At 38.1% G+C, this 26,725-nt stretch overlaps 1 protein-coding gene across 1 annotated transcript in view; it reads left to right on the forward strand.

Annotated features, from left to right (window-relative positions):
* Positions 1 to 2,526: 2,526 nt before the first annotated feature.
* Positions 2,527 to 26,725, forward strand: part of FAM126A (family with sequence similarity 126 member A) — a 92,761-nt gene continuing 68,562 nt past the window's right edge. The window contains exon 1 of the mRNA XM_007946563.1: positions 2,527 to 2,552. Coding sequence (XP_007944754.1) covers positions 2,527 to 2,552 — 26 coding nt within the window. The remainder of the gene's footprint in view (positions 2,553 to 26,725) is intronic.

The raw sequence follows: 26,725 nt of genomic DNA on the forward strand, positions 1-26,725 counted from the left end.
CAGATCCCTTTCCGAGTGGTTGACAGTGGTAACCGGGCACCATTTAGTTCTTCTGGTCTCATAGTCATATAGACTGAGGTGTAAGAGTCTCTTGAAGGGCAAAATTCTTATAAGAGAGATTAAAATGGAAAGTAATGTTGAATGGAATAAAATATTTAACTTTCAGATGGGATGGTGATTTATAATAGATACGATTAGCTATTAAGAAAATTAAAGATAAACTGAAAAGTTATTATAACTATTATTAGAAAAAGTTATTAGAATTACTAATAATCCAGTAAGATGGTTAGAAACAAACAAAATATAAAGGAGAATGAAAGCTTTCCTGCATGCTTGAAATAGCAGTATAAAACTAAAAAAACCCACCAAACTCACTGCCATTGAGTCATTTCCAACTCATACTAACCCCCACTAGGTTTCCGAGGCTGTAAATCTTTACAAAAGTAGGTTGCCCAGTCTTCCTTCCATGAAGCAGCTGATGAGTTTGAACCACTGATCTTCCAGTTAACAGTCTTTTCCACTACACCACCACAAATAACAGTCTGTCACCTACAAATTATAAAATATAAAGTATGAAAAAAGAAATTACATTTATTATGGTAAGATAAGACCTACCAGATAACAACATACATTTGTGTCAGACTAATGATTGTCCAGAAATACTTGTTTTTCACTTCTTTCTTAGGAGTAGAACTTAAATTTTTAGCTGAATATGTTGTCATCCTGCTAACCATGATTTTGCTTAGCCTCTCATAATGCTAAAAGTGACCATTAATACAAAATTCTGGCCAATGACTTATACGTCTACATTTATAGGCTTCAGGAAAAGTCTCCTTAAAAGGAATAGAAACATTCTTTTTCTCTCCATATCTTCCTTCTTGGAATGTGGGCATGATAGCTATACTAGCCATCTTAAACTGAAAAGTAGTCTTGAGGACAGAAGCCATTGTGCTAGGATGTTGTTGTTAGCTGCTGTAGAGTTGACTCTAGCTCATGAGACCTTGTGTACAACAGAACAAAACCTTTCCTTGTCCTGTGTCACCCTCACAATCTCCAGGATGTTTGAGTCCATCATTGAGCTGTTGTGCCAAGCCGTCTCACCAAGGGTGTCCTATGCCCTCATCGGTCCTCTACTTAACCAAACATGATGTCTTCTTCTAGTGATTGAATCCCTCCTGGTGGTGTATCCAAAAGCAAGCTAGTAGGAGGACAGTGTACTGTTGTGATCCATAGGTTTTCAATGGCTAATTTTTAGAAGTAGATAGATCTTTCATCTTAGTCTAGAAACTATACTAACAAGCTAACACTTGTAATTATTTCTCTAGAAAATGTGGTGTGCTACCTTGATTCATCGTTCCCCTCATTTATCACCTCCTTCCTTTGTCATCTAGATTACAGATTCCGTAAGGATGCAGAACACATTTTACTGTTCTTTAGGTAATAGTGCACAGTAGTAGAAATACTTGCATTATTTTCAGTAGACACTCAAGTGCTTATAGAATTATTGAAGTTGCAATTTGCGTATATAGTAATATCGACTATTTTTGCATATATAAAAATATTGGTCACCCATTCTGTGTTTGCTTTTACCTGGTCCTGTTCTCTTTGCTTCTATTCTGATACTGCCCTGGCCTACAGTCTGGATATATTGTATGAGTTGGACAGGTGATGAATAATAAATTTGTCAACTTGAGGTCCTGGTTTAGTGAATATTTAAAAAGCATTTGTAATCAGTATGCTACTTACCATACAATTGTTTAATAATTACGTGAATGAAAGCTACTAAGGTAATTTTCATAGTTTGAAAGTTCTTACCCTGACCTCTTAAATTCTGTCAACATAAGCTTTACAGTTTGTGTCTGAGTTATCAGAGCTAATGGTCTTTGTTTTCCTGAGTTAATACTTGGTGGTGCAGAAATGAAGCATGTGGCTGTTAACCAAAAGGTTGGTGGTTTGAACCCACCCAGTGGCTATGCTGGGGAAAGATCTGGTGATCTATTTCCATAAAGATAACAGCCTAGAAAATCCTATGAGGCAGTTGTAGTCTTTCACATGGGATTACTGTGAGTCAAAAATCAACTTGATGGCACTGAAACAACATAATTTTGTAAAAGATAGGAACAAACTATTTTGGAAAATCTTACTTCAGCCAATAATTACTCTTGTAGATTTATGCCTAATATTAATTTAACAATCGTTCAGTTTATGATACTTTTATTTCTAGTGAAATGCTTAATTTATATTGGTGGACTCTTCAGAATTTTTTAAAATTCTAGTAAGAAATTTTCTAAGCCAAGGTTATCCATATCAATCTTTAAACAATTAACCAGATGATGTTGTGGTTCATAGATGCAGTGCTCAGTGCATCACTAGGGTTGGTGTCACCCAGTGCAGGAACTCATAGTGTCAGCCTCTCTGATGGGCAGGATAGTGGTGAACCTGGCCCCCCCAAGTAGCTCCCAGCAGTTCCTCTTCTCTCCTGTTGGCTGAGGTGGAAACCCTGCTCTTCACCAAATGGCTGCAACTATGGCCTACCTCCCTCATCCTAACTGGTGAGTGAAAGGTGGGGCATAGTGACGAGTTACCACATAGGGTGAGGAGTGACACCAACCAAGTGATGCCACTGAAAGTTTGACATTACCAATCTGTATACTTCATCAGTATGGACCCCAAGATATAGTAGAGAGGAGAAACATAGGCAAAGTCATGGAGGTGGGAATGGCATGGTCTACATTGGAAGATATTGTTGTTGCTGTCTTGTCACTTCCTACTCATAGTGATCCTAGACCTTGTGTACAACAAAATAAAACACTGCCCAGTCCTGCACCATCCTCATAATCTTTTCTATGCTTAAGTCCATTGTTGCAGCCACTGTATCAGTCCATCTTGTTGAGGGTCTTCCCCTTTTTTGCTGTCCTTCTACTTTACCCGGGAGCTCTGGTAGTGTAGTGCCTAAGGCACTTGACTGCTAACCAGAAGGCTGGCGGTTCAAACCCACCAGCCACTCCTCGGAAGGAAGGTTGGGCAATCTACTTCTGTAGTGATACTGCCTCGTCAACCCAAGGAGGGGTGGCTATGAGTCGGGGCTGACTCGATGGCACATAACAACAACAACAACTTTATCAAGCATGATATCCTCCTCCAATGACAGGTCCCTTCTGACAGCATGACCAAGGTACATGAGACATAGTCTTGCCATTCTTGCTTCTAAGGAACATTCCATCTGTACTACTTCCAAGACACATTTGTTTGTTCTTCTGGCAGTTCATGGCATTTTCAATATTCTTCGCCAACACCACAATTCAAATGCATCAATTCTTTTTCAGTAGAATAATGATACGTAAAATTTGAGCAGGTAAATTGTGGCCATGCCATAGAGGGAGTTTAGATCTGAAAGTGTTATGGGTGTATTAAGGAGAAAAGTGCTATTTCAGGAAGATTACTTTGGAAATATATGCAGGTTATATTGGAGAAGGGAAGAAACCAGAACAGGAATGCTGTGTGATATGCAGAGGCAACAAAGGCCCAGGCTAAGGTTGTTACTGGGAGCTCTGGTAGCATAGTGCCTAAGGCACTTGACTGCCCACCAGAAGGCTGGCCGTTCAAACTCACCAGCCACTCCTCGGAAGGAAGGTGGGGCAATCTACTTCCGTAGTGATACTGCCTTGGAAACCCAAGGAGGGGTCGCTATGAGTCAGATCCAACTCTATGGCAGTGGGTTTTTGGTTTTTGGTATGAAAGATGAGATTTATTCCCTTGTTCAACAAGTATTTACTAAATACTGTATGTATTTATGCTTATAATACAGGTATCCCTCTCTTTTCAAAAGTTCATTTTACGTCACTTTGCTTTTATAAATGGCCTGCATTACTACCTGTTTTCAATAACCAAAAGAAATCCAAAGAGGATTTTCGCTTTTACGAAAGATGGTGAAAAGCAAAACTAGCATTTGGCATTTGTTTTGCAGTGAGCCATTAAAGAGGCAGTGTGCACTCTGAGCAGTGAGAGTGGTGTCACCAAACTCATTCTCTGGAAACCATGCTGTAAATATATTATTTCTACTTTATATTGCCTATGTATTTATCATATCATTCCTGCTTTTAAGGTGTGTTAGTGTTATTTTAGGTTTGAGGTGTTATTTGATGTGCTTTGGTAGGTTATTTTTCGGATCTAGGAATGCTCAAAATTGTTTCCCAAATAAATTAATGGTAATTACTTCTTTGATAATTTATGCTATTTTAGCTTATGAAAGATTTCATAGGAACTCTCTAATTTTGGATAGTGGAGGAAGCCTCTATCTGGACAGAACTTTGCCTGTAATTACTGACACAATTTTAAAACTTTAAAATTATGTACACTGGTGGTAAGGTTCTTTATATCAATCTATCTATCTATAGATAGATATATGTATGTATATCTATATATATTTGGTTATTTGAAAATTTTAAGATAGTATTAAAGCCCTTTCTAAAATGAAGAGCAAACATTTTTTCTTTTAATCTTCCAAAGTATTTTTACTTTTTGATTAACAAATTGAATGTCAGTAACTTAATTATATACATGAGAAATCCTTTGGCAGGCAAATGGAAATTTCTTGACCAGGGAGCTTTATTTCCTTCAGTGATTAAGAATGTTCTACTGCATAAAAGAGTCATTTCCTCACAGTCTTGTAATGCCAGCTGTCATTTGGTGCCATACTTTTAGCATCTTGCAACTATGATTTCTGTGTCAAGCAAATGCTTAAACTAGGTTGTCAGACCATTTAAAAGAAACTAAAAAGCACTTTAAGTTCCAGAACATTTGCTCTGGTTAAAGCCAGTGACATAAAGTATGTATGAAGCTACTCAAAGAGCCACATTAATAAGTTCTTACAGGATAAAAAAGAACAGTTTCCTTAAGCAGTGTTGATAATAATACATTATGACTTACATTTTCAAACATAAGTGTAAGGACAGAGTGAGACAACGGAGGTACAAATAATCATCTTTTATTTAATTATTTTTAATTTTTATTTTAAGGGTTTGTTTTACATTCAACATTATGTGTACATTTACTTTCACTCCCCATTTACATCCCCAACCCTAACCCAGCCTCCTCCTTCCCTGCCCAGTAACCCCCACCACATGCTCCTCATAGTTATGCACTCCTGTGTGTCCTGCATTTCCTCTGTGGGAATGTTGCCCCTCTGGGGTCCCATGGTCTATTGCTCTAAGGGATGTATTACCATAGAGTATGTGGGTGCATCATCCTAGGTTGAGTGGTCTGCATGTACATCTTGTTAACTATTGGGCTGAGAGCCAGCCCCTGGGAGTGAACTTTATTCCAGGCACAGAATATATCCCAGGACCATAGTATGGGGGTCTCACCAGACTCCATCCAACCAGTAATTCTGGTCATTATTGAGTTTTTGGATTTTGTTCCACATTTTTCCTCCCACTTTGTCCATGATCTCCAGATTTGATCTTTTTTTGAGTGGTTGGCATTGGTAGCTAGGCACCATCTAGTTCTGATCTCGAGGGCCATCGTGTCCTAGGGCTGAGTGCTTCCAAATGCCCTTGTTTTTTTGCACTCTTCTTTGCTTCCAACGATAGGAGACTGTTAGCTGCATCTTAGATGGCCACTTGAAAGCTTTTAAGACCCCAGTCACTACTCACCAATGTAGAATGAGGAATAAGATTTTTATGTATTTTGTTGTGCCAATTGAGTCTGGTGTCCCCCAGTACTATGGTCCTGAGTTGGTAGATCCATTGGATCTCTCTCCCACAGTGTCTGGCTGTCTGTGAGGGATTATTCTATGTCTGTCTTCTGTTGTCTCTGTAAGGATTGTGGTTAGTTTATATCACTGGTATCTGTGCAGGATTAGCCTCTGCTGAATGTATCCTTGTTCTAGAGTATACTCCTGTTCACTGACCCCCATCTGATCGTCTCAGATGTTTATGTATTTATCTGTAGCTTGCTATTTGGTGTTAATGGTAATGCAGTATTGTGGATATACTGGTTGGTATTAGCATCTGTCATCTATATATTATGTGTACAATTAGTTGTCCTCCCTTTTCCTAATGCTATCATGGTGGTCCTGGACTCTTTCTATACCATCTCTCCCCTTACCAACCCCAGCATGTGGCCTCCAACTAGTCTGAAGTTAATCCCTCCCCTTCCCTTCCCACCCCAGTAATCTACAAAGTGAGTTCCCTTTGTCAAGGAAGCCCTTCTTTGTCTTTTTACAGTAATGGGCTCATACAGTATTTGTCCTTCTGCGATTGGCTTATTTCACTCAGCATGATGTCCTCCAGGCTCATCCAGGTTGTGAGATGATATGCGTATCCCTCATTGTTCTTTAATGTGGCATAGTATTCCATTGTGTGGATATACCATGATTTGTTTATCCATTCATCCATTGATGGGCATTTAGGTTGTTTCCATCTCTTTGCTAAAGAGAATTGTGCTGCAGTGAACATTGGTGTGCATATATCTGTTTATGCACTGCCTCTCACCTCTTTAAGATATATTCTTAGTAATGGAATTGCTGGGTCAAATAGCATTTCTATTTTCAGTTTTTTAAGGAAACATCATACCGTATGCCACAATGGTTGTACCATTTTACAATCCCACCAGCAGTGCACAAGAGTTCCAATCTCTCTACAACCTTGCCAGCATTTGTTATTTTCTGTCCTGTTGAACTTGGCTATTATTGTTGGGGTGAGATGATATCCTATCGTTGTTTTGATTTGCATCTCTCTAATGACTAAAGATTGCAAGCATTTTCCTCATGTGTTTGTTAGCCAGCAGCATATTGTCTTTAGTGAAGTGTCTGTTCAAGTCTTTTCCCCATTTTTGAATTGGGTTGTTTATCTTTTTGGTGTTGAGATGTTGAAGTTTTCTAGAGATTTTGGAGATACATCCTTTGTCAGATATGTCATAGGCAAATATTTTCTCCCAGTCTGTAGGTTCTTGTCTTACCCTTTTGATGAAATCTTTTGATGTGCATAAGAATTTAATTTTTAAAAGATCCCAGTCAATTAGCTTCTCTTCTACTTCCTGTGAATTATGGGTTATGCTTGATAATCTATTTATGCCATAAATCCGGGCTCCTAAATTTGGCCCCATTTTATCTTTGATGAATTTTATAGTTTTGGGTTTACATTTAGGCCTTTGATCCAGCTTGAGTTTGTTTTTGTGTGTGGAGTGAGGTATGGGTCTTGTTTCATTTTTCTGCAAGTGGATATCCAGTGTTGCCAGCACCATTTGTTAAAGAGGCTGTTTCTTCCCCATTTAATGGGTATTGGACCTTTGTCAAAGATCAGCTGTCGATAGATGGATGGGTCTATTTCTGGACTTTTGATTCTGTTCCATTGGTCTGTCATTGTACCAATACCATGCTGTTTTGACTACTGTGACTGTGTAGTAGGTTTTAAGATCTGGGAGTGTGAGACCTCCCACTCTGTTCTTCTTCTTCAGTAGTGCTCTACTTATCCAAGGTCTCTTTCCTTTCCATATGAAGTTAGTAATTGGTTTTTCCGTGTCCTTAAAACATTTTGTTGGTATTTGGATCAGGATTGCATTAAATGTGTAGATTGCTTTAAGTAGTATTGACATTTTCACAATATTCAGTCTACCTATCCATAAACAAGCCAGGTTCTTCCATTTATGTTGTTGTTGTTGTTGTTATTTGCCGTCGAGTCGGCCCCGACTCATAGCGACCCCTCCTTGGGTTTGCGAGGCAGTATCACTACGGAAGTAGGATTGCCCAACTTTCCTTCCGAGGAGTGGCTGGTGGGTTTGAACCACCAGCCTTCTGGTTAGCAGTCAAGTGCCTTAGCCACTATGCTACCAGAGCTCCCTCCATTTATGTAGAGCCCTTGTTTCTCATAGTTGTGTTTTATAGTTTTCTTTGTATAGGTCTTTTGTGTCTCTGGTAAGGTTTATTCCTAGATATTTAATCTTTTTAGTAGCTATTGTAAATGGTATTATTTCCCTTATATCTTTATCAGAGGTCTCTTTGTTGGTGTAGAGGAATCCAACTGATTTTTGTGTGTTGACCTTGTATCCTGCCACTTGGCTGAACCTCTCTATTAGTTCCAGTAGTTTTTTTGTTGAGTCCCTTGGGTTTTCTATGTACAGGATCATATCGTCCGCAAATACAGATAGTTTTACTTCCTCTTTGCCATTTGTATGCCTTTTATTCCTCTTTCTTGCCTTATTGCCCTGGCCACGACTTCCAATACAGTGTAAAATAGAAGTGGTGATAGAGGGCATCACTGTCTGGTTTCCGTTTGTAAGGGGAATGCATTGAGCCTTTCTCCATTAATAATGATGTTGGCCATTGGCTTTGCATATATGCCTTTTATTATGTTGAGGAATTTCCCTTCTATCCCTATTTTGCTGAGAGTTCTGAATGGGTACAGGTGCTGGATTTTTATCAAATTCCTTTTCTGCATTGACTGATACAATCATATGGTTCTTTTCTTTTGTTTTATTTATGTGGTGGATTACATTGATTGTTTTTCTGATGTTGAACCACCCTTGCATACTGGTATGAATCCCACTTGGTCAGGATGTATTATTTTTTTGATATGTTGTTGGATTCTGTTGGCTAAGATTTTGCTGAAGATTTTGCATCTGTGTTCATGAGGGATATTGGTCTGTAGTTTTCCTTTCAGTGGTATCTTTCCCCAGTTTGGGTATTAAGTGTTACGCTTGCTTCATAAAATGAGTTTGGGAGTATTCTATCTTTTTCTATGTTCTGGAATAGCTTGAGTAGTATAGATGTCAACTTTTCCCTGAATATTTGGTAAAATTCTCCAGTGAAACCATCAGGGCCAGGACTTTCCTTTGTGGGGAGTTTTTTTTTTTTTTTTTTTTCCTATGACCTGTTCAATTTCTTCTTTTGTTATAGGTCTATTCAAATATTCTATCCCTGAGTGGGATCGTTTAGGTAGGTCTTGTGATTCTAGAAACTTGTCCATCTCTTCTAGGTTCTCAATCTGTTGGAGTAGTTTTTTGTAGTATTCTGTCAGTATCTTTTTTATTTCAGCTGGTTCTGTTGTGATGACACCCTTTTCGTTTACTATCCTTGTAATTTGCATCTTTTCTTTTGTTAGATTTGCCAGCGGTTTGTCAATTTTGTTCTTTTCGAAGAACCAGCTTTTTGTTTTGTTGATTTTCTCTATTGTTTTCTGTTTCATTTATTTCTGCTCTGATCTTTATTATTTCCTTACTTCTAGATACTGTAGGATTCTTTTGTTGTTCTTTTTCTAGTTGTTGAGTTAGAGTGTTGATTTTGTTTCTCTCTTGTTTTTTGATGTGTGCATTTATTGCTATAAACTGACCTCTGAATACTGCTTTTGCTGTGTCCCATGGTTTTGGTATGATGTTTCTTCATTCTTGTTTGTTTTTACCTTCTTGCTTTTTTTTTTTTTTTCACTTTTTAAGTTGTCTATTGTCCCTTTTCGACGGCACATAACAACAACAACAACAGAATTGTCCCTTTTAATTCAATTAATATTTGTTGTATTTTAGGGCACTTTCATTGGGTGTATAGATATTTATTATCTTAATGTTTTCTTGGTCAATTGACCCTTTCAGCAGAATATAATGGCCTTCTTTGTCTCTTATGTTGTTTTTCACCTTAAAGTCTATTTTATCAGAAATTAATATTGCCACTCCTGCTCTTTTTTGGTTACTGTTGGCTTGGTGTATTTTTTTCCACCCCTTAACTCTTAATTTGTTTTCATCTTTGGGTCTGAGGTGGGTCTCTTGTAGGCAGCATATTGATAGGTGTTATTTTCTTATCCAGTCTGCCACTCTCTTTCTCTTGATTGGTGCATTTAATCCATTCACATTGAGTGTAATTAGTGATAGGTATGAGTTGATTGCTGTCATTCTATTGTGTTTTTTTGTCATGTTGTTGAAGCCTACTTTTCTGTGCTGAGTTCATTTTGTTGTCAAGTGCTTCCTCTCTTTTCTTCTTTATTGTTGGTTTTGTGCTTATTAAACCCATATGTTTTCCTTCCTTCTGGATTTGCTAAGGGGTATTGTTAATTTTTGCTGTGGTTACCTTGGAGTGAATTCTTGTCTCTATATTTTTAGAACAGTTTGTTCTATGAGGACACTGTCCTGTTTTCCTCTCCATTTGGAAGTTTGTACCTAGAACTTTTATTCCTTCTATTTGGTTAGTTGCTGTTGTCGTGTGCAGATTGACTTCCTTGATTTTTAGTGTACAGTGTTTTATGTACTATTTCTGATTTGGTTTTAGTGTTGATATCATGTATCCTGATTTTGTTCTCTCTTGTGGGGTTCTCTATTGGAAGGACTTCCTTAAGCATTTCTTGTAGGGTTGGTCTGGTTTCCACAAAATCCCTTAATTTCTATTTGAGAATGCCTTGATTTTGCTCTCATATTTGATGGACAATTTGGCTGGATATAGGATTCTTGGTTGGAAGTTCTTTTCCTTCAGTGTTTTACATATGTCGTCCCATTGCCTTCTTGCCTGAATGGTTTCTGCTAAGTAATTGGAGCTCAGCCTGTTTGATTATTATAAGTAATATTTCTTTTGTCCCAGGCAGCTTGGAAAATTCTTTCTTTGTCTTTGGTTTTGGAGAGTTCGATTACGATATGCCTCAGTGTTTTTCTCTTGGGATCTATCCTGTATGGGGTTCTATGAGCTTCTTAGACAAATATCTTTTCTTCCTTCATGATATGGGGGAAGTTTTCTGTTAGTAGGTCTTCCACAATTTTCTCAGTGGTTCCTTTTGCCTCTTCTTGGTCTGGAATTCCAATGAGCCATATGTTGTTTCTTTTCATGTCGTCCCATATAACTCTTAGGTTCTCTTTATTTTTCTTAAATCTTTGTTCTCTATTTTCTTCATACAGGCTGGTGTCCAGGGATTTGGCTTCTAGTTGGGAAGTGCGTTCTTCAGCCAGTTCTAACCTACTCTTTTGTGCTTCCACTATATTGTGTAATTCTGTAGTTTTGGTATTCATCTTCTGGATTTCTAACTGCTGTTTTTGTATGAGTTCTGATTGTGCATTAATCTTGTTATTTTGTTCTTGAATTTTTTTCCTGAGTTCTTCCAGGGAGCTGTCTGTGTTCTCCTTGCTTCTGTTTGAGGTTTCCTTAGGCTCTTGTAGAGCTCTTTAAACATACCTTCTAAATTCCTTCTTGGATAATTTTATTGCCTCCTTTTCCTCAGTGTTTAATGAGACTTTCGTATGGGATTTTGCTTCTAAGGTCTTACCTATTTTTTTGTTTGATTTGAGATTGCTTGTTGTTTCCTAGATATTTTGAGGTTTTCTTTAACTGTTAGTTATGTACTGATTTGTTTTGTCTTGGTTTTATGATTTAATATTTTGAAAAGGTGGAGCTGGTGTATTTTATTTTTTTGGCTATTAATTCATGTGTGCTGGGTTGCTCTGTAGTTTTCTTTGTGATGATGGAATCGCTGTGTGGAATGTGGATGCAGATCTCTGTTTGTCATAAAGGGAGTTTAGGATTTGAGCCGGCAGGTATTATGGTGGCTGAATGTGGTTTTTCTGTTGGATGAGGCAGGGTAGAGGCAGAGGAAGTGGGAGGAAAAGAGAGAACAAAGAAAAGCTCCAAGGTACCAAGAGCGGTTTCTAGGGCTTTGAGCGGGCTGCTAACAATAATGTTGTACTGTTACTCACAGGCCTGCAGCTCAAGTTCAGCAAAGACTCCAATTGTTATGGGGCTGCCACTTTCACCAGGTTCTCTCCCCCCGCTCTCCAGGCCCCTCCATACCAAAAAGCTGACCTAGGATAACTGTCCTGATCCATGATGCATGAAGGGAGTTCCTCCCTTCCTGCCTGCCCACTTGATATGTTAATGTTCTCTCTGCCTGGGCTTCAGTGGTACCAGAGCCAGAGAAATCTCTGCTCCCACCTAGTGGTCCCAAGTTTACCAATAAAAGCAGGTGCTGAAGGTAGATCCATGGAGTGGTTGCAGGTTCTCTGGTGTGGTGCGTTCTCTCCACTCAAATCATCATCTTTTAAATAATTTATACTTTTGTTTGCAGATAGGAAAGTCAAACTTGAAAACTTCGGCTTTAATGGTACCATCTTCATTTGCAACAAACAAATTTTTTTTTCTTAACTTCATAACTGTAAATATACAAAGTATATTTGTGCTTTCATTTTTCTATTACAATCTCTTTTTAAGCCCTTTCAGTTGTTTCATTCTTTTGAACCTATTTTGTTTTCCTGAATAGTCATCAGACTTTTTGTTTTAAATCTTGTACATTTTTACTATTTTAGGTACTGATTTTCCCTCGTTGTTGTTGTTGTTATGTGCCGTGGAGTTGGACCCGACTCATAGCAACCGAGGTGGTATCACTATGGAAGTAGATTGCCTAACCTTCCTTCCAAGGAGTGGCTGGTAGTTTTGAACCTCCAGCCTTCTGGGTAACAGTCAAGTACCTTAGGTACTACGCTACCAGAGCTCCAGATTTTCCTTCATAGTTCTCCTCTTACCTATTTCAGAAAATTCTGTTTCATTGATCTGTTTGACCCTTCCTCAGCATAAACCCTCATTCCTTCTCCATCCTAAACATGTTAGGAATCGATTTTTACCATGTTTATTTACTAGGTTTGGGATTGCTATATTTAACCTATCTCCTTGGGGGAAAGTCATTTATACTTATTGCACTTACAAGTAATCTTACTGCGTGATTCCTTATACATGGATGGCTTTACAACATTATCTGTAGCTTGGATTCCTTACTTTTCTTCTAATATAAAATTCTTTGTCTTCAGAATGACTTTTATTGCATGCCATGATGTCAGCTAACATGGAGGACTAATTAATAAGATAAATGTTATATTGAAAACTCAGAATGGAATTCAGGACCCAAACTAGCAAAGATTCATAGGCTTGTTCATTTATTCATTCACTGAGTATTTTTGTATCTGTTAAGTGTGACCCACTTTGACAAGGCTAAATGTGACTTAGATTTGAAAAACTGATTAAGTACAAAAACTGATTAAGTACAAGTAGGAGTGACCTGGTTTGGAAGCAGTTTGTATGAAAAAGATCTTGGGGTTTAGCGGACTCCAAGCCTACTTGAGGTCTTTCTGTGAGACTTGATTGCTAAAGAAAGTTACGAAATTTTAGGATTCATTAATTAAAAGTTTATGTCTTGGTATTCAACTTGTTAGATTTCTTTTGGAATATTATATTTATGCTAAATACTAGATATGTTTTTCATTTGTGCCCATGCGAAGCTCCTTTTGAATAAGCCTGTATCTGCATGAGTCTACTACACCCTTGTTTTCAACTATTGGACTAAGAGGAGACATCTGTCCCAAGGACAGCCAATCTTCAGGCTGTCCAATGAGTTGCAGTCAGGCTTAAAATAAATAACTAGCATAATCAGAGGTTTATTTAGAGAATTTAGAGTTGAGAAATTGAAAAATACAGGTTTGGTGCAGAGAGCAGTATGTACCTAGAGCCAAAAGGTCATGACAGTTAGGACTAGAATAACAATAAGTCATTGACTTGATGAGTAAGTTAGGAAGCCATTCTCCAAAGAAACAATGGTAGAGATGTACTGAGTAAGCAAGGTAAAGAAGTCAGAAGAGATGGACTGCCTTTAGGAGAGAGAGATCTAATTTTGGCATCTATTTTCCTTGTATCTCTGTGCTACAGTTCCTGCACTTGGATTTTTGCAAGATTCTTTGCAACAATAACACCCATGAAGAATGTGCTCCTTAGAACAATCAGCTGTATGGGGCCAAAAGGATAAGATTTGCCCAAAACAAAGATGAGAAGATGGAGGGACAGGGAGGGGCAGGGAAACTGGAACATTGGAAATGAGGAACCCAGGGAGGAAACAGGGAGAGTGCTGACATAATGTAGGGATTGTGACCAATGTCATGCAACAATTTGTGTATGAACTATTGATCAGAAAACTGATTTGCTGTGTAAACTTTCACCTGAAACACAATATTTAAAAGAAGAGAAGAAAATCAACTGAGAAAAAAAGATTCTTTGTAAATATTTCCCTTGTTTTTTGAGCTAGCATTCAAATAGCCCTGACTAAAATAGTGTGCAGTGTATTGACAAATTAGATTTCTTTTAGGTAAGAGCAGCCAGGATGGTGGCATGGACAGGAACCATGTGACTGAGATGAGCACTTCTTGTATAGATTACATAGCACATGCCTGAGTGATTCAACATTATTTTAAGCATTCTATTTCTTTCTGTGGTTTGTGATGGCTTTTGAGACCTGTGGTTTCCTGATGGAGTAAAAATTTGTTCTTTGGTGGTTTTGTTATATATTTCCCATTTCTGTTGTGTCTACTTCCTTACCCCCCTACCTTTTTGTAGAAGGGAAGAAGAATTTGTAAGCCTCAATATTTAGATTGATTTAAAAGCATTTTACAAAGAATTATGCTCTGGATTTTACCTTTACATTATAAAAACCATCCCTTTGGAAAATGTATCAACATTATGAAAGCAACCTATATTTATCCTGTACTTTGAGACAGGATGGATTTTGGTATAAGGATTTTATGATCTTTATATATATTTTCTTCTGTAATATTAAAATGATATCTTGTCTGTGAGAATATATAACAATGTAATAACATTTTAATAAACTTGCTTTTGAACAGTTTATTTTCTGTATATGGATGTAGGTTGAGCCGGGAGTTTAAGAATCTTCTAGTTTATCACCTAATTTTCAGGAGAGTCTTAAATAGTCTTAGATGAAAAATCTACCACAGTCTTAAAGAACTTTAGAAATTGTATGTTTTCTCTCAGTAGCCTGTTTCATATGGAAGTTCCCAATAATAAGGGTTGTTAATTATTTTGTCATACCTGAATCGCTTATTGTGTAACTTCTTAAAATATTTGTATTATTTTAGTTGCCTCAGAATTTGCAAAAATCTTATAAAGCAGAAAATCAAGATGGAACTTCATTTTTCTTACCTGAAAATTTAAATAAAATTATGAGATTTCAGGAAAATTTTGAGAGTCAGGCATCAGGATATGTATGAAATAGGATTGTTTTTAACTAATGTGTAAAAGTAACTTCTATTTAATATAATGGCAATTGTGGCAGTTATTGCAATATGTTGGCTCCATTGGTTAAGCTTAGCATTTATGAGAGGGAAATTATTATTCAGTGAATTTTGTTTTCTTCTGGGACCTTTGATTTTCCAAACTTTGAATCCTAACAAACCATTTCTCAATGTCTACCAATATTAACAATAACAAACAAACAAACACACTGCCGTCAATTCATAGCGACCCCTCCTTGATTTTTCGAGGCAGTATCACTAGGGAAGTAGATTGCCCAACCTTCCTTCTGAAGAGTGGCTGGTGGGTTTCCACTGCCAGTCTTCTCGTTAGCAGTCATATGTCTTAGGCACTACGCTATCAGAGCTCCCATTAACAATAAGGATCAGGCAAAAAAGTATTCATCAGCTGAATGTAATAACATTTATTAGATAATTCAAAGATTACATCCAATTTAGCATAGGTTTTACAACAAGTTTGCAGAGAAAAATTGTAATTCCTTTAAGGTAGGGACTGTATCTTGATCAATCTAATATTCTCCAGTAGGAATGAGCACAGTGCCTTACACAAAAGTTGTACACTAAATGTTTGATTACAATAGTATTTTGGTTATCTGTTGCTACCTTACAAACTATCTTCAGACTTACTGGCTTTCAGCAACAATAATTATTTATTATTTCTCACAAATGGGAGGTGACTGGATTTAGCTGGGCATATTTTCTGTTCCATGTCAGCTGATGCTACAGTTATTTACTAGACTTGGCTGAAATGTCCAAATGGCTCAGTCACATGCTGACACTTGGTGCTGGCTCTCAGCTGGCAGCTCAGCAGGGACCTCAGTTCCTTTCCAAGCATCCTCTCATAGTCTGAGTTTCTTACAGTATGGTGGCTAGGTTCCAAGAGGGAGAGACTTCCAAATCATTGAAGTTGCGGTTTCTTAAGGCCTGCCCTCAAAATTTCACAGCATTGCATTCCCTGCATTCTTTTGGCTGAAGCCAGCCATAGGGCCAGTCCAAGTATCATCATGAATGTTGATAAGTAATTCTAATTTCTATTATTAGAGTTCAAATCAGATATTCTTTCCCTTTACAAAATACTCATCTGAAGTCCTGGAAGATTTGGGACAAATAGAAAGATGAAAATAGGAAATGAGAAGGGGAATTGCTCTTTTTCCTTCTAATTATCATCCTGTCCTTTCCAACAGAAACATTGAGTTGGTGGCTGTAGCACCCTGATATGTCAACATGATTTTGTCTTTGTGATAGGCAAAGTTGCTTTAGTCAAGAAACCATTTCCCTGAATATTTATCTCTGCTCTGTTCTTGATCATCAAATACTTGCTTGGTGATTTATGGGGAAAGTAGGCTAAGTTATTGGTCTTTGGAAAGACTTTCCACACTCTTTTGTTGTTGTTGTCATGAGCCGTTGAGTTGGACCCGACTCATAGCGACCTCTCCTTGGGTTTCCAAGGCGGTATCACTAGGGAAGTAGATTGTCCAACCTTCCTTCTGAGGAGTGGCTGGTGAGTTTGAACCGCCAGCCTTCTGGTTAGCAGTCAAGTGCCTTAGGCACTACACCACCAGTGCTCCCACACCTCTTTTATTGACCCTAAAAATTACACCCACCAGCCACTCCTCGGAAGGAAGGTTGGGCAATCCTACTTCCGTAGTGATACTGCCTCGGAAACCCAAGGAGGGGTCGCTATGAGTCAGGGTCGACTCGACGGCACATAACAACAACAACAACAACAAAAATTACATTTCTTCTCTCCTTGAGAGGGGAGCCTTATTCACTCAGGACAGTGAGGCAATCGGCAGTAATGCCCTGCTCCTTCGTAGGACTCTGGGTGATTTTTCTCCCTCTAAGCAGCTAAATCCCTAAGATTAAATTAATTTTATTCTGTAACATTTCCTCCTGCTCTATTTTCTTGAAATTCACCTAAGAATTTTGGTACTCTTCAGGAGGCACCTAACTTAACTATTGCAATGGCTACGTTGTATAAGACAAAAGTTGCAAATTTCTTAATGTATCACAAGTCATCTTTAGAAACTTTATTTTTCTATAGATTTATAGAAATTTGATTTTTACAATGACATACAAAGCAGATAGTTATATATATATATAAAGTTGTAGTTTCTAGTCAATTCCTGAGGGAAGGGATGAAGTAAAATCATAGTAAAAGATGTGTCTCTCATCACAACATTTTTATGGTATCTTTTCTAGCAAGCTCCTTGATTGGGGTTAAGATAAGAATATAACATGAGGATTGAAGAATAAGACATTAGATTTAGAAAAGTCTTATTATGTACTGAGAATATAAAAAATTAACTTCAATGGTGCCTGGCTATTGCTGTCAGCCACTTGAAAAAGGATCAATGTTGGAGAGTAGGAGAAAAATATGGACCAAAATTCAAAATCATAAAAAAGACCAGGCTTGTGGTCTGATAGAGACTGGTGAAACACTCAAGAATATTGCCCGTAGTCACCCTTTGGGACTAGAATTGAATTTACTCCTATGGCTTCCAGCCAAACAATAGATGGGCATATAAAGTGAACATTTACAACAGGTAGGTAAGAACAATATACCATGGGAGATCAGAAGGGCAGTATTTACACAGGGAAATAGTTCAGAAGGCAGGAATGCATAGGAAAGAAGGGCACAGGGAAAAGGTTAACCACAGGGAAGAAGTGGAAAGAGAGCTGTTGCATTATGGGAATTGCAATCAATGTTATGAAACAAAATGTGCATGAACTGTTGTATGGAAAATGAATTTAACTCTGTAAACTTTCACCCAAATCACAATTAAAAAAAAAAAGTGACTAATAGGAGAAAAAAAAATCATACATATACTAATTCTGCTTTTGAAATACTACATGGAAACCTAGCTAGCTTTCTACTATAATTTGAAATATCCTGCTCCAGGACAGAAAAATAGGGAGTTAGTTACCCAGCAGGAATCCTATTTTAGTCTGTAACCTTTGCCTTTGAGAAGAATAAAGATCTTTTTTTTTTCCAGTGTGAGAATACATTTTGAGTATTACTTGAGATACCTGATTAGGTTGATAAAAGCCTGCAGACTTTGCATTAATTTTAATGTAAGGTTAGGGATTAACCTAAGGGTGGGTTGGCAACTGTAGAGAGTCTCTTGCTGGGTGCTGGTGAGAGCAACAGTTTTTAAATCACTGTTTCTACTTTGTGGTCACTTTGCTCTTTGCTCTGTCTAGTCTTTAGTGATACCTTTAGTCATAACTGTTACTCATCTTGGAACTCAAGGCTAATGGGAAAAAAAATTACATTATAATACGTGGTAAGGACAAACAGAAACTTCTTTCAGCTGGCAAACTGTTTTTCATCTTCTATTTCTTTGAATACTTATCCTATACTTTACAGAATCTCATCTCTCATCTCTCATCTAATGCATTGATATCTCAGGTTCCTTTTTAAATGTTTATATACATTTTGCTAAGACAATTTAGCTTTTATGAAGTTAAAAGCAAAGAAAACAAAAATTTCTCACCTGAAAGAGTTTTATGAATTTCACCATATGTAAATTTGTTATGAGAAGACAGTACTGGTTCAGTGGTAGAATGTTTACCTTCCAAGTGAGAGAACAACATTTGATTCTCTGCCAAGGCACCTCAAGTGCAGCCACCATTCATCTGTCAGTGGGCGTTTGTGTGTTGCTATCATGCTAATGAAGGATTCAGTGGAGCTTCTAAACCAGACTAAGAAGAAAGAAGGGGCAGTCTGTTTCTGAAAAGTCAGCCACAGAAAACCATGTGGATCACAGCAATCTGGTTGCCTTGTGTGTGGTGTCACCGTGAGTTGGGAGCCAATTATACAGCAGCTAAGAACAAATATTTTTGAACTGGCTTGAGTTGATTAAAACTACATGGATACCGTTTGAATTTTCCAGTTCTTATATTTTTATGAAGAAGCTCTGGTAGTGCAGTGGCTAAGCCATTTGGTTGCTAACCAAAAGGTCAGCAGTTCGAACCCACCAGCCATTCAGCGGAAGAAAGATGAGGCAGTTGGCGTCCATAAAGATTTACAGCCTTGGAAACCTAGTGGAGGGTCCTATGAGTTGAAATCGTCTCAGTGGCAATGAGTTTGGTTTTGGTTTTGTATATTTTATGACATAGTTTAATATTTCTATGAGATTATAAACATAATTCAAAATATTTCTGCATTGTACGGAAGATTTTTGGCTCACTATAAAGACAACTAAAATGTTTGAGTATGTTTTTAAAGAAAAAGCAAGTAGTGACAAGTACATGTTTTGAATTTCATTCATGTTTATAAATTGGTACTCTATTTTTTGTTTTTAAGTTACAGAAAGGGTTATAGAAGAAATAGTATATCTCTTCTATAGTTCAGTTTCTTGACACCTCAGATTAGTGCAAAGAGTAAAGTCTAATGGAAGATAATATGCCCCATAGGCCTCTTGAGTAGTCCCTATGTAACCAAATACTATAAAAGGATTCAAATAGCAGCTTTATGTGCCCTTACGTATTTTCTTTAAACTAGAATAGTATAAAATATTGTCAGAAGATACAAGTATCTTTGAAGTGATGTCAATATCATTGTTGGAAGGTGCTTTCAGATTACATTTATAGCAGATTATATACTACATTATTCTGTATCTGTTAAAATAATTTACCTTTAAAAATTAGAAGTGTCTGTATTAATGAAGTTTTACTTCAGATCTACCCCCACACAATGGCTATTATCTTTTTATTGATTTAGAAATGAAGTTCTAAGGTATGATTTTAGAGTAAAACATTATCCGTATGTTTAGTATCAACTAGCTGTTGTTGTTATGTGCCGTCGACTGTTGAGTCGACCCCAACTCATAGCGACCCCTCCTTGGGTTTCCGAGGCAGTATCACTGCTGAAGTAGATTGCCCAACCTTCCTTCCGAGGAGTGGCTGTTAAGGAAATGCAAATTAAGACCAGTGAGATATAACTACACATTTATTAAAACCAAACCAGACTGATAGCAACCCCTCCTTGGATTTCTGACGTAATATCACTGTGGAAGTAGATTGCCCAACCTTCCTTCCAAGGAGTGGCTGGTGGGTTTGAACTGCCAGCCTTCTGGTACACAGTCAAATGAAAGGCACTATGCTACCAGAGCTCCTACACATTTATTAGAACATTAAAAATAAAAAATAGTGACAATACCAAATGCTAGCAAAGATGTAGGGAAATTAAATCTCTTATACAGTGCTGGTTGAAATGTAAAATGGTACAGCTTGGAAGATGGGAAAGCAGAAAATAGTTTTGCTGTTAGTTTCTTTAAAAAACCAAAAAACAGAAAACAACACTAAACATACAATTATATGACCCAACAATCACAGTCTCTCTTTTTGTGCTGTTTTTACAACTTCCTGTAAACCTGTGGTTCTTTGAAAATAAAGAATTTTAGAAAAGCAAACATTATCTAAATTCCTGACCTTCTAGGATCATGAATCCATAGGAAAATACTTGGTGGTGGTTTGCATATTTTAGCTGTAGAAATTCTTCTCTTCATTCTTAAATAGTTTGGTCTAGATTTTGGCAGATGGCAGAGAAATTGAGAGAAATAAGTTGGTCATTATTATCCTGGTTTGAAGATATCTGAATTTCATTCCCATTCTTTCTTGATTCTCTTGTTCTTATCATACTTATCTCCCATGTTGTCAAGGTCAGTGAGGAAACAATGTCAATTTTTCTTATTTGAATTTAGGTATCACCTGGCTAAATATCCTTTAGGGGAGATTGGAGACATATGATGGTGTGGTGAAGTGGAATTTGAAGGCAATTTTAGAAATATCTTCCATACTGGAAACAGGGTAACCTGATACAGAACAGCAAAGTGAAGAGATACAATTAGGATTTAAGTGGAATGCAGCTCAGCTAATTTTCATTAGTGGTTTATTGACTTTTACTTTAATTTTTCTCATTTCCCACCCCCCCAACACTTGTTGCTTCTTTGTAGAGAATTAAATAATGATATGCTTTGAAATTACCTTTTGAATTGTTGGTTCAGGTTGAAGTCAAGGAATCTGAGCTATTTTGAAAACTTGTTCAACTTGCTTAACCAATATGTGTCAGCTTTATTGTGTTAACAATAACTATATAGACAGCAATGAGTGTGTGTGTGTGTATATATATATATGATTATATGTGTGTATATATATATGTATAATTATATATATATATATATAAAAATAAAGATGTTGTTGTTGTTGTTGTTATGTGTTGTCGAGTTGGAACCGACTCATAGAGAACCCCTCCTTGGGTTGCCGAGGCAGTATCACTATGGAAGTAGATTGCCCCATCTAAGATAGATTTTTTTTTTTTTTTTTTTTAATTAAAAGAACTTACAGTTATATGCAAATAGGAGCCAGTCATTAATTTAGCAAATTGTTCTTGGTCACATTACCTGTAGACTACTGTGGATTTGTTATGACTGTCCACATGGCTCGCATTCCAGGCTGAAGAAGCAGCCCTTATTTGGAACATTTGGTTCTTCCCTTCCTCTGCATTCCAGCCTCGTGGACTTCTTTCTTTTCCTTGAACAGCCTGATGATTGATTTTCCAGAGCCTTTTCCTGTAGGGTTCACTCTGCCTTGCACATTCTACACTACACATTTTCATTCTCTCCTGTTTTTGACCCAGTTAACTCTTACTCATTTAAATCTCAGCTCAGATATCAGTTACTTAGGGAAGCTTTCCTTGACCCTCAGGACTCTTTCAGCCTATATTAATTCAAAGTGATCAGGCAATAATTCAACTGATTACTAGAACCAAAAGCAATACTCTTCAGAAGATTATAAGAGAAACCTATGTCTTAAATAATGTATGATCCACAGTGTCAAGTATTGTTCTGGTTACCTAGTGCTGCTGTGACAGGAATATACTACAGATGGGATGGCTTAAACAAACAGGAGTTTATTCTTACAATTTGGAGGTTTTTAGTCCAAGTTCAAAGTGCCAAGCTCTAGGGGCTGCACAAAAGCTCCTCAGTCTTGGATTGCAGCTTTGCCTCCTGTTCCCGGCCCATTGAAGCTGGAGGCTTTTCTTCACTCAGCTGCTGGCTGCTGAGGCTAACAAACCCAAGGTTGACAATTTAGAAAGACACAGTCCCGATGTTACCAACCCACAACAGGGCATTACTTCAAGTCCATTGTAAGTCCCAAGGTCAGCAGAGCATGGCAGGCTGCTGAACAACAACACAACTATATGCAGGGTGCAAATGTGCCATAAGCTAGAGACCATTCCCCAAGGCTTCTGCTTATATACAGGAAGTAGACCACATTCCCTAAGGCAGCTACTCAGCTGCTCACAGGAGATTCCACCATGGAGTTGATTACCAGTTTCATCATGGGGAATACTATATCCAGCTGCCCAGCCACTCAACCAGGCCTAGCCAAGTTGACACAAAAACATAACCACCACTAGTATATAATCAAAATTTTTAGGCATACAAAGAAACATAAAAATGAAACCAACAAACAACAATACACTGCTGTCGAGTCGGGTCCAACTCAAGGCAACCCCTCCTTGGGTTTCTGAGGCGGTATCACTATGGAAGTAGATTGCCCAGCCTTCCTTCCGAGGAGTGGTTGGTGGGTTTGAACTGCCAGTCTTCTGGTTAGCAGTCAAATGCCTTAGGCACTATGCCACCAGAGCTCCTAAAAGAAAATGAGTAGTCAGTAGATATTAAACCCACTAAAATGTGTGAGGTTGTAATCATAGAATTGAACTGCTGAAGTGGAGAAGACAGTATCATTGGAGGAGAGTTCTAGGAGCTAAGAGTTCAGGGTGTGAGAAACAAAGAAAGAAAAAAAACCCAAACTCACTGCCGTCGAGTAGATTCGACTCATAGCAACCCCTCCTTGGGTTTCTGAGGCAGTATCTCTATAGAAGTAGATTGCCCAACCTTCCTTCCAAGGAGTGGCTGGTGGGTTTGAACCGCCAACCTTCTGTTTAGCAGTCAAATGCCTTAGAAACTACTAAAAATTAAAATAGGAGTGGTTTGAAAGGTTGACATTAAGTCAAGGCTAAGATCATCTAGAAATGAAGGAGAGAGATGGAAGCAGGAGTGGAGTTAATTAGATGACTGGAACATGAAATTCAGAGCAGGGTTGGACTGATGGTAAGAGAGAAGAGAAGGAGAATGATCTGGACTGGTGATTAGGAGGAAGAGGACACCTACTTTACCTCCAGGCCCAGTGGTTTCTCCTAGGGCTTTGTTAGAAAAAGCAATCACTCTTTGAGAAGTCTGCAGGAGAAGTAGTAGCTTTAGAAAAGAGCTATAATTTTGGTTAGAACAACAAGAATGAAGTAACATTCAGAGAACTGTTGAAGATATAGAGGGTTTTGCTGGTAATGGACTGTTAATTCCAGAAGGCACAGTGAGAGGGCTTGCTTCTTCCAGAGTTAGGTGGGATGGAGTCAAGAATTGAATTATGTCCCCCCAAAATATGTGTCAACTTGGCTAGGCCATTATTCTCAGTGATTTGGCAGTTATTTAAGATGTAATTTGTCAGTTATGTAATGATGAAATCATCTCCCATGATGTCATCTGATGTGATTAAGGAATTAGGGTCGGATGTAACACCCTCATTCAGATCAGAGTCTTGATGCATCGTACGGGGAGTTTCCCTGGGGTGTGGCCTGCATCACTTTTTGTCTTACAAAAGATAAAAGGAGAGAGAAGCAAGTAGAGAAGGACAGACCTCATTACCACCAAGAAAGAAACGGGGTGGAGTGTGTCCTTTGGACCCAGGGTCCTTTTGCTGAGAACCTACTAGACCCAGGAGAAGAATGATGCCAACACACATGGAGATCTCCAGGGAGTGCCAGGCCCATAGATGCTGATAGGAGACAAGGACCTTCCCTCAGAACTGAAAGAGACAGAAAGCCTTCTCCTCCAATTGGTACCCTGACTTTGGACTGCTAGCCTTCTAAAACTGTGAGAGAATTTCTGTTTGTTAAAGCCACCCACTTGTGATATTTCTGTTGTAGCAGAGATACCTAAGATAGATGATTGGGGGGCAAAATAGAGGATGTACAAAGAGTTATGAAAATTTGCCTGAGATGAGTGTTACCTGGGAGTCTGCAGTTTCTTGTGATGCCTGACATAAACAAGGATGAAGAGTATAATGAGTTTAGTCCTGGTGGACCTAAGGCAGATGGTGGTTATGAGGCTGTGAAAGTTTCAGTAGAGAGAGGTTTCCTGGACTCACTTTTTAGCCCCACAGAATGAGGCAAAGAAGTATGGGGAGCAATAGTTTTACTGTGAGCTTGCATCCATGCTAAACAAATAAGTATTCATGTAAACTCATGTATACAATTGAAGGCTTCCATTTGATCTCTATCACGTGGTAGATAAAAGGCCTGGGATGTGTGGTGTTACTAATGGTTACATACACATAGAAAAGTCCAGCTTGATGATTTTGTACAAAATGCACACAGAAGTGTAACCAGCATCTAAATTAAGAGAATATTTCCAGAACCCAATAAGTAACTCCATCAAGAATAACGACTACCCTAACTTCCAGAACAATTAATTTTACCTCTTTTTGAATTTTATATGAATGAACTGATACAATATATACTCTTTTGTCTGCCTTTACCCAACATTGTGAGATTGATGTAGTTATGTACAGTTGTAGTCTCATTGCTGTATAGAATTCCAAGTATGCTACATTTACCCATTCTATTGTTAATAAACATTTGTTTTGTTTCTAGTTTTTGGCTATTTATAAACAGTGCTTCAATGGATGTTCCTGAACGTATCTTTCAGAGAACATATATCTACGTTTCTATTGGGCATATTTCTGGGTAGAACTGCAGCATCCATAGGGTATTCAAAGGAGCTCTGGTGGCGCAGTGGATAAAGCATTTGGCTGCTAACCAGAAGGTCACTGGTTCAAACCCACCAGCTGCTCCACAAAAGGAACTTGGGGCAATCTACTTCTGTAAAAATTGACAGCTTCGGAAACCCAGTGGGGATCACTATGAGTTGGAATTGACTCCAGAGCAGGTTTTTTTTTTTTTTTTTTTTAGGGGGCATTCAAGTTGTGAGGATATTGGCAAAGAGTTTCCAAAGATGTTATACCAGTTTACACTCCCACTAGCTGTGTATGAGTATTCTGGTGCTTCATATCTTTTTCAACACTTGGGATTATCCGTCCTTCATTCTATTCATGCTTGCATGTATGTGTGTGTAGAGGGAGATATTTCATTGTGGGTTTTAATTGATATTTCCTGGTAGCTCACAAAGTTGAACACCTTCTATATATTAAGTTTCCATTTGGATAAGTGAAGTTCTTATTTTGCCGTTGGGTTATGTGCCCTTTCCTTAATAATTAATAATAGTTCTTTATATGTTCTGGATATGAGACTTTTGTCAGATGTATCACTTGCAAATGTCTTCTCCCATTCTGTGGTTCATCTTTCCAGTTTCTCTCTTTTTTTCTCCTTTCATTTGTTCATTTATTTATTTATGGACATTTTATTGTGCTTTAGGTGAAACTTTACATAATAAATTAGTTTTCCAGTCAGTAATCCATTCACGAATTACTCTGTGACATTGGTTGCGTCTCTGCAGTGCCAGCATTCTCCACATTTCCTCCCTGCATTCTCTAGTTCCTTGTTTCTATTTGTCTGGTTTCCCTGTTCCTGCCTGCCTTCTCATCTTTAGTTGTGGGCCAATATTATCCTTTGGTCTCATAAAGTTGATTGTTGTAAGGAACACTTTCTTCATCGGTACTATTGTTCATTTTACAGGCTTGTCTATTATTTGGCTGAAATTGGCCTCCAGGTGTGTCTTCAGTTTCAAGTTAGAAGGTGTTTTAGGGCAATAGTCGCTAGGGTTCCTCCAGACCAGTAAGTCTGGTCTTTTTTTTTTTTTTTTGTCTTAGGCACTGTGCAGGGAGCTCTGGTAGTGTAGTGCCTAAGGCACTTGACTGCTACCCAGAAGGTTGGTGGTTCACACCCACCAGCCACTCCTCGGAAGGAAGGTTGCACAATCTACTTCCATAGTGATACCACCTCAGAAACCCAAAGAGAGGTTGCTATGAGTCGGGTCTGACTCAATGGCACATAACGACAACAATAGGCACTATGCCACCAGAACTCCTTATATATAGGTATGAACCAGAAAGTTAAACTCATTGCCGTTGAGTCAATTCCGACTCACAGCAACCTCTCCTTAGGTTTCCAAGGTGGTATCTCTATGGAAGTAGATTACCCAGTCTTTCTTCCGAGGAGTGGCTGGTGATATATAGGTATAACTGAACAAAACCAAAGTTCTTTTGTTGTCCTGGTCAAAGTGGTCAGTAGTGGTAGTTAGGCACCATCTAGTTCTTCTGGTCTCAGGTTAGAGGAAGCTGTTCCTGTGGGCCATTAGTTCTTTGGACTAATTGCTTCTTCACATCTTTGCTTTTCTTCATTTCCCTTTGCTTCATGTGAGAAGAGATCAACAATTGTATCTTTGATGGCTGCTCACAAGCTTTTAAGACATCAGATGCTACTCACCAAACTAGGATGTAGAACATTATGTTTATGAACTGTGTTTTTCCAGTTGACTAGATGTCCCCTGAGACTATGGTCCTAAGCCTTCACATCCAGTAGTTCAGTCGTGATGTCTAAGTAGTTTCTATAACTGTGCCCCTGGATGTTCTATTATATATGTGT

Source organism: Orycteropus afer, unplaced genomic scaffold (assembly GCF_000298275.1).
Source record: "Orycteropus afer afer isolate SDZICR_OR568_19922 unplaced genomic scaffold, OryAfe1.0 scaffold00008, whole genome shotgun sequence".
NCBI classification, from domain to species: Eukaryota; Metazoa; Chordata; class Mammalia; order Tubulidentata; family Orycteropodidae; genus Orycteropus; species Orycteropus afer.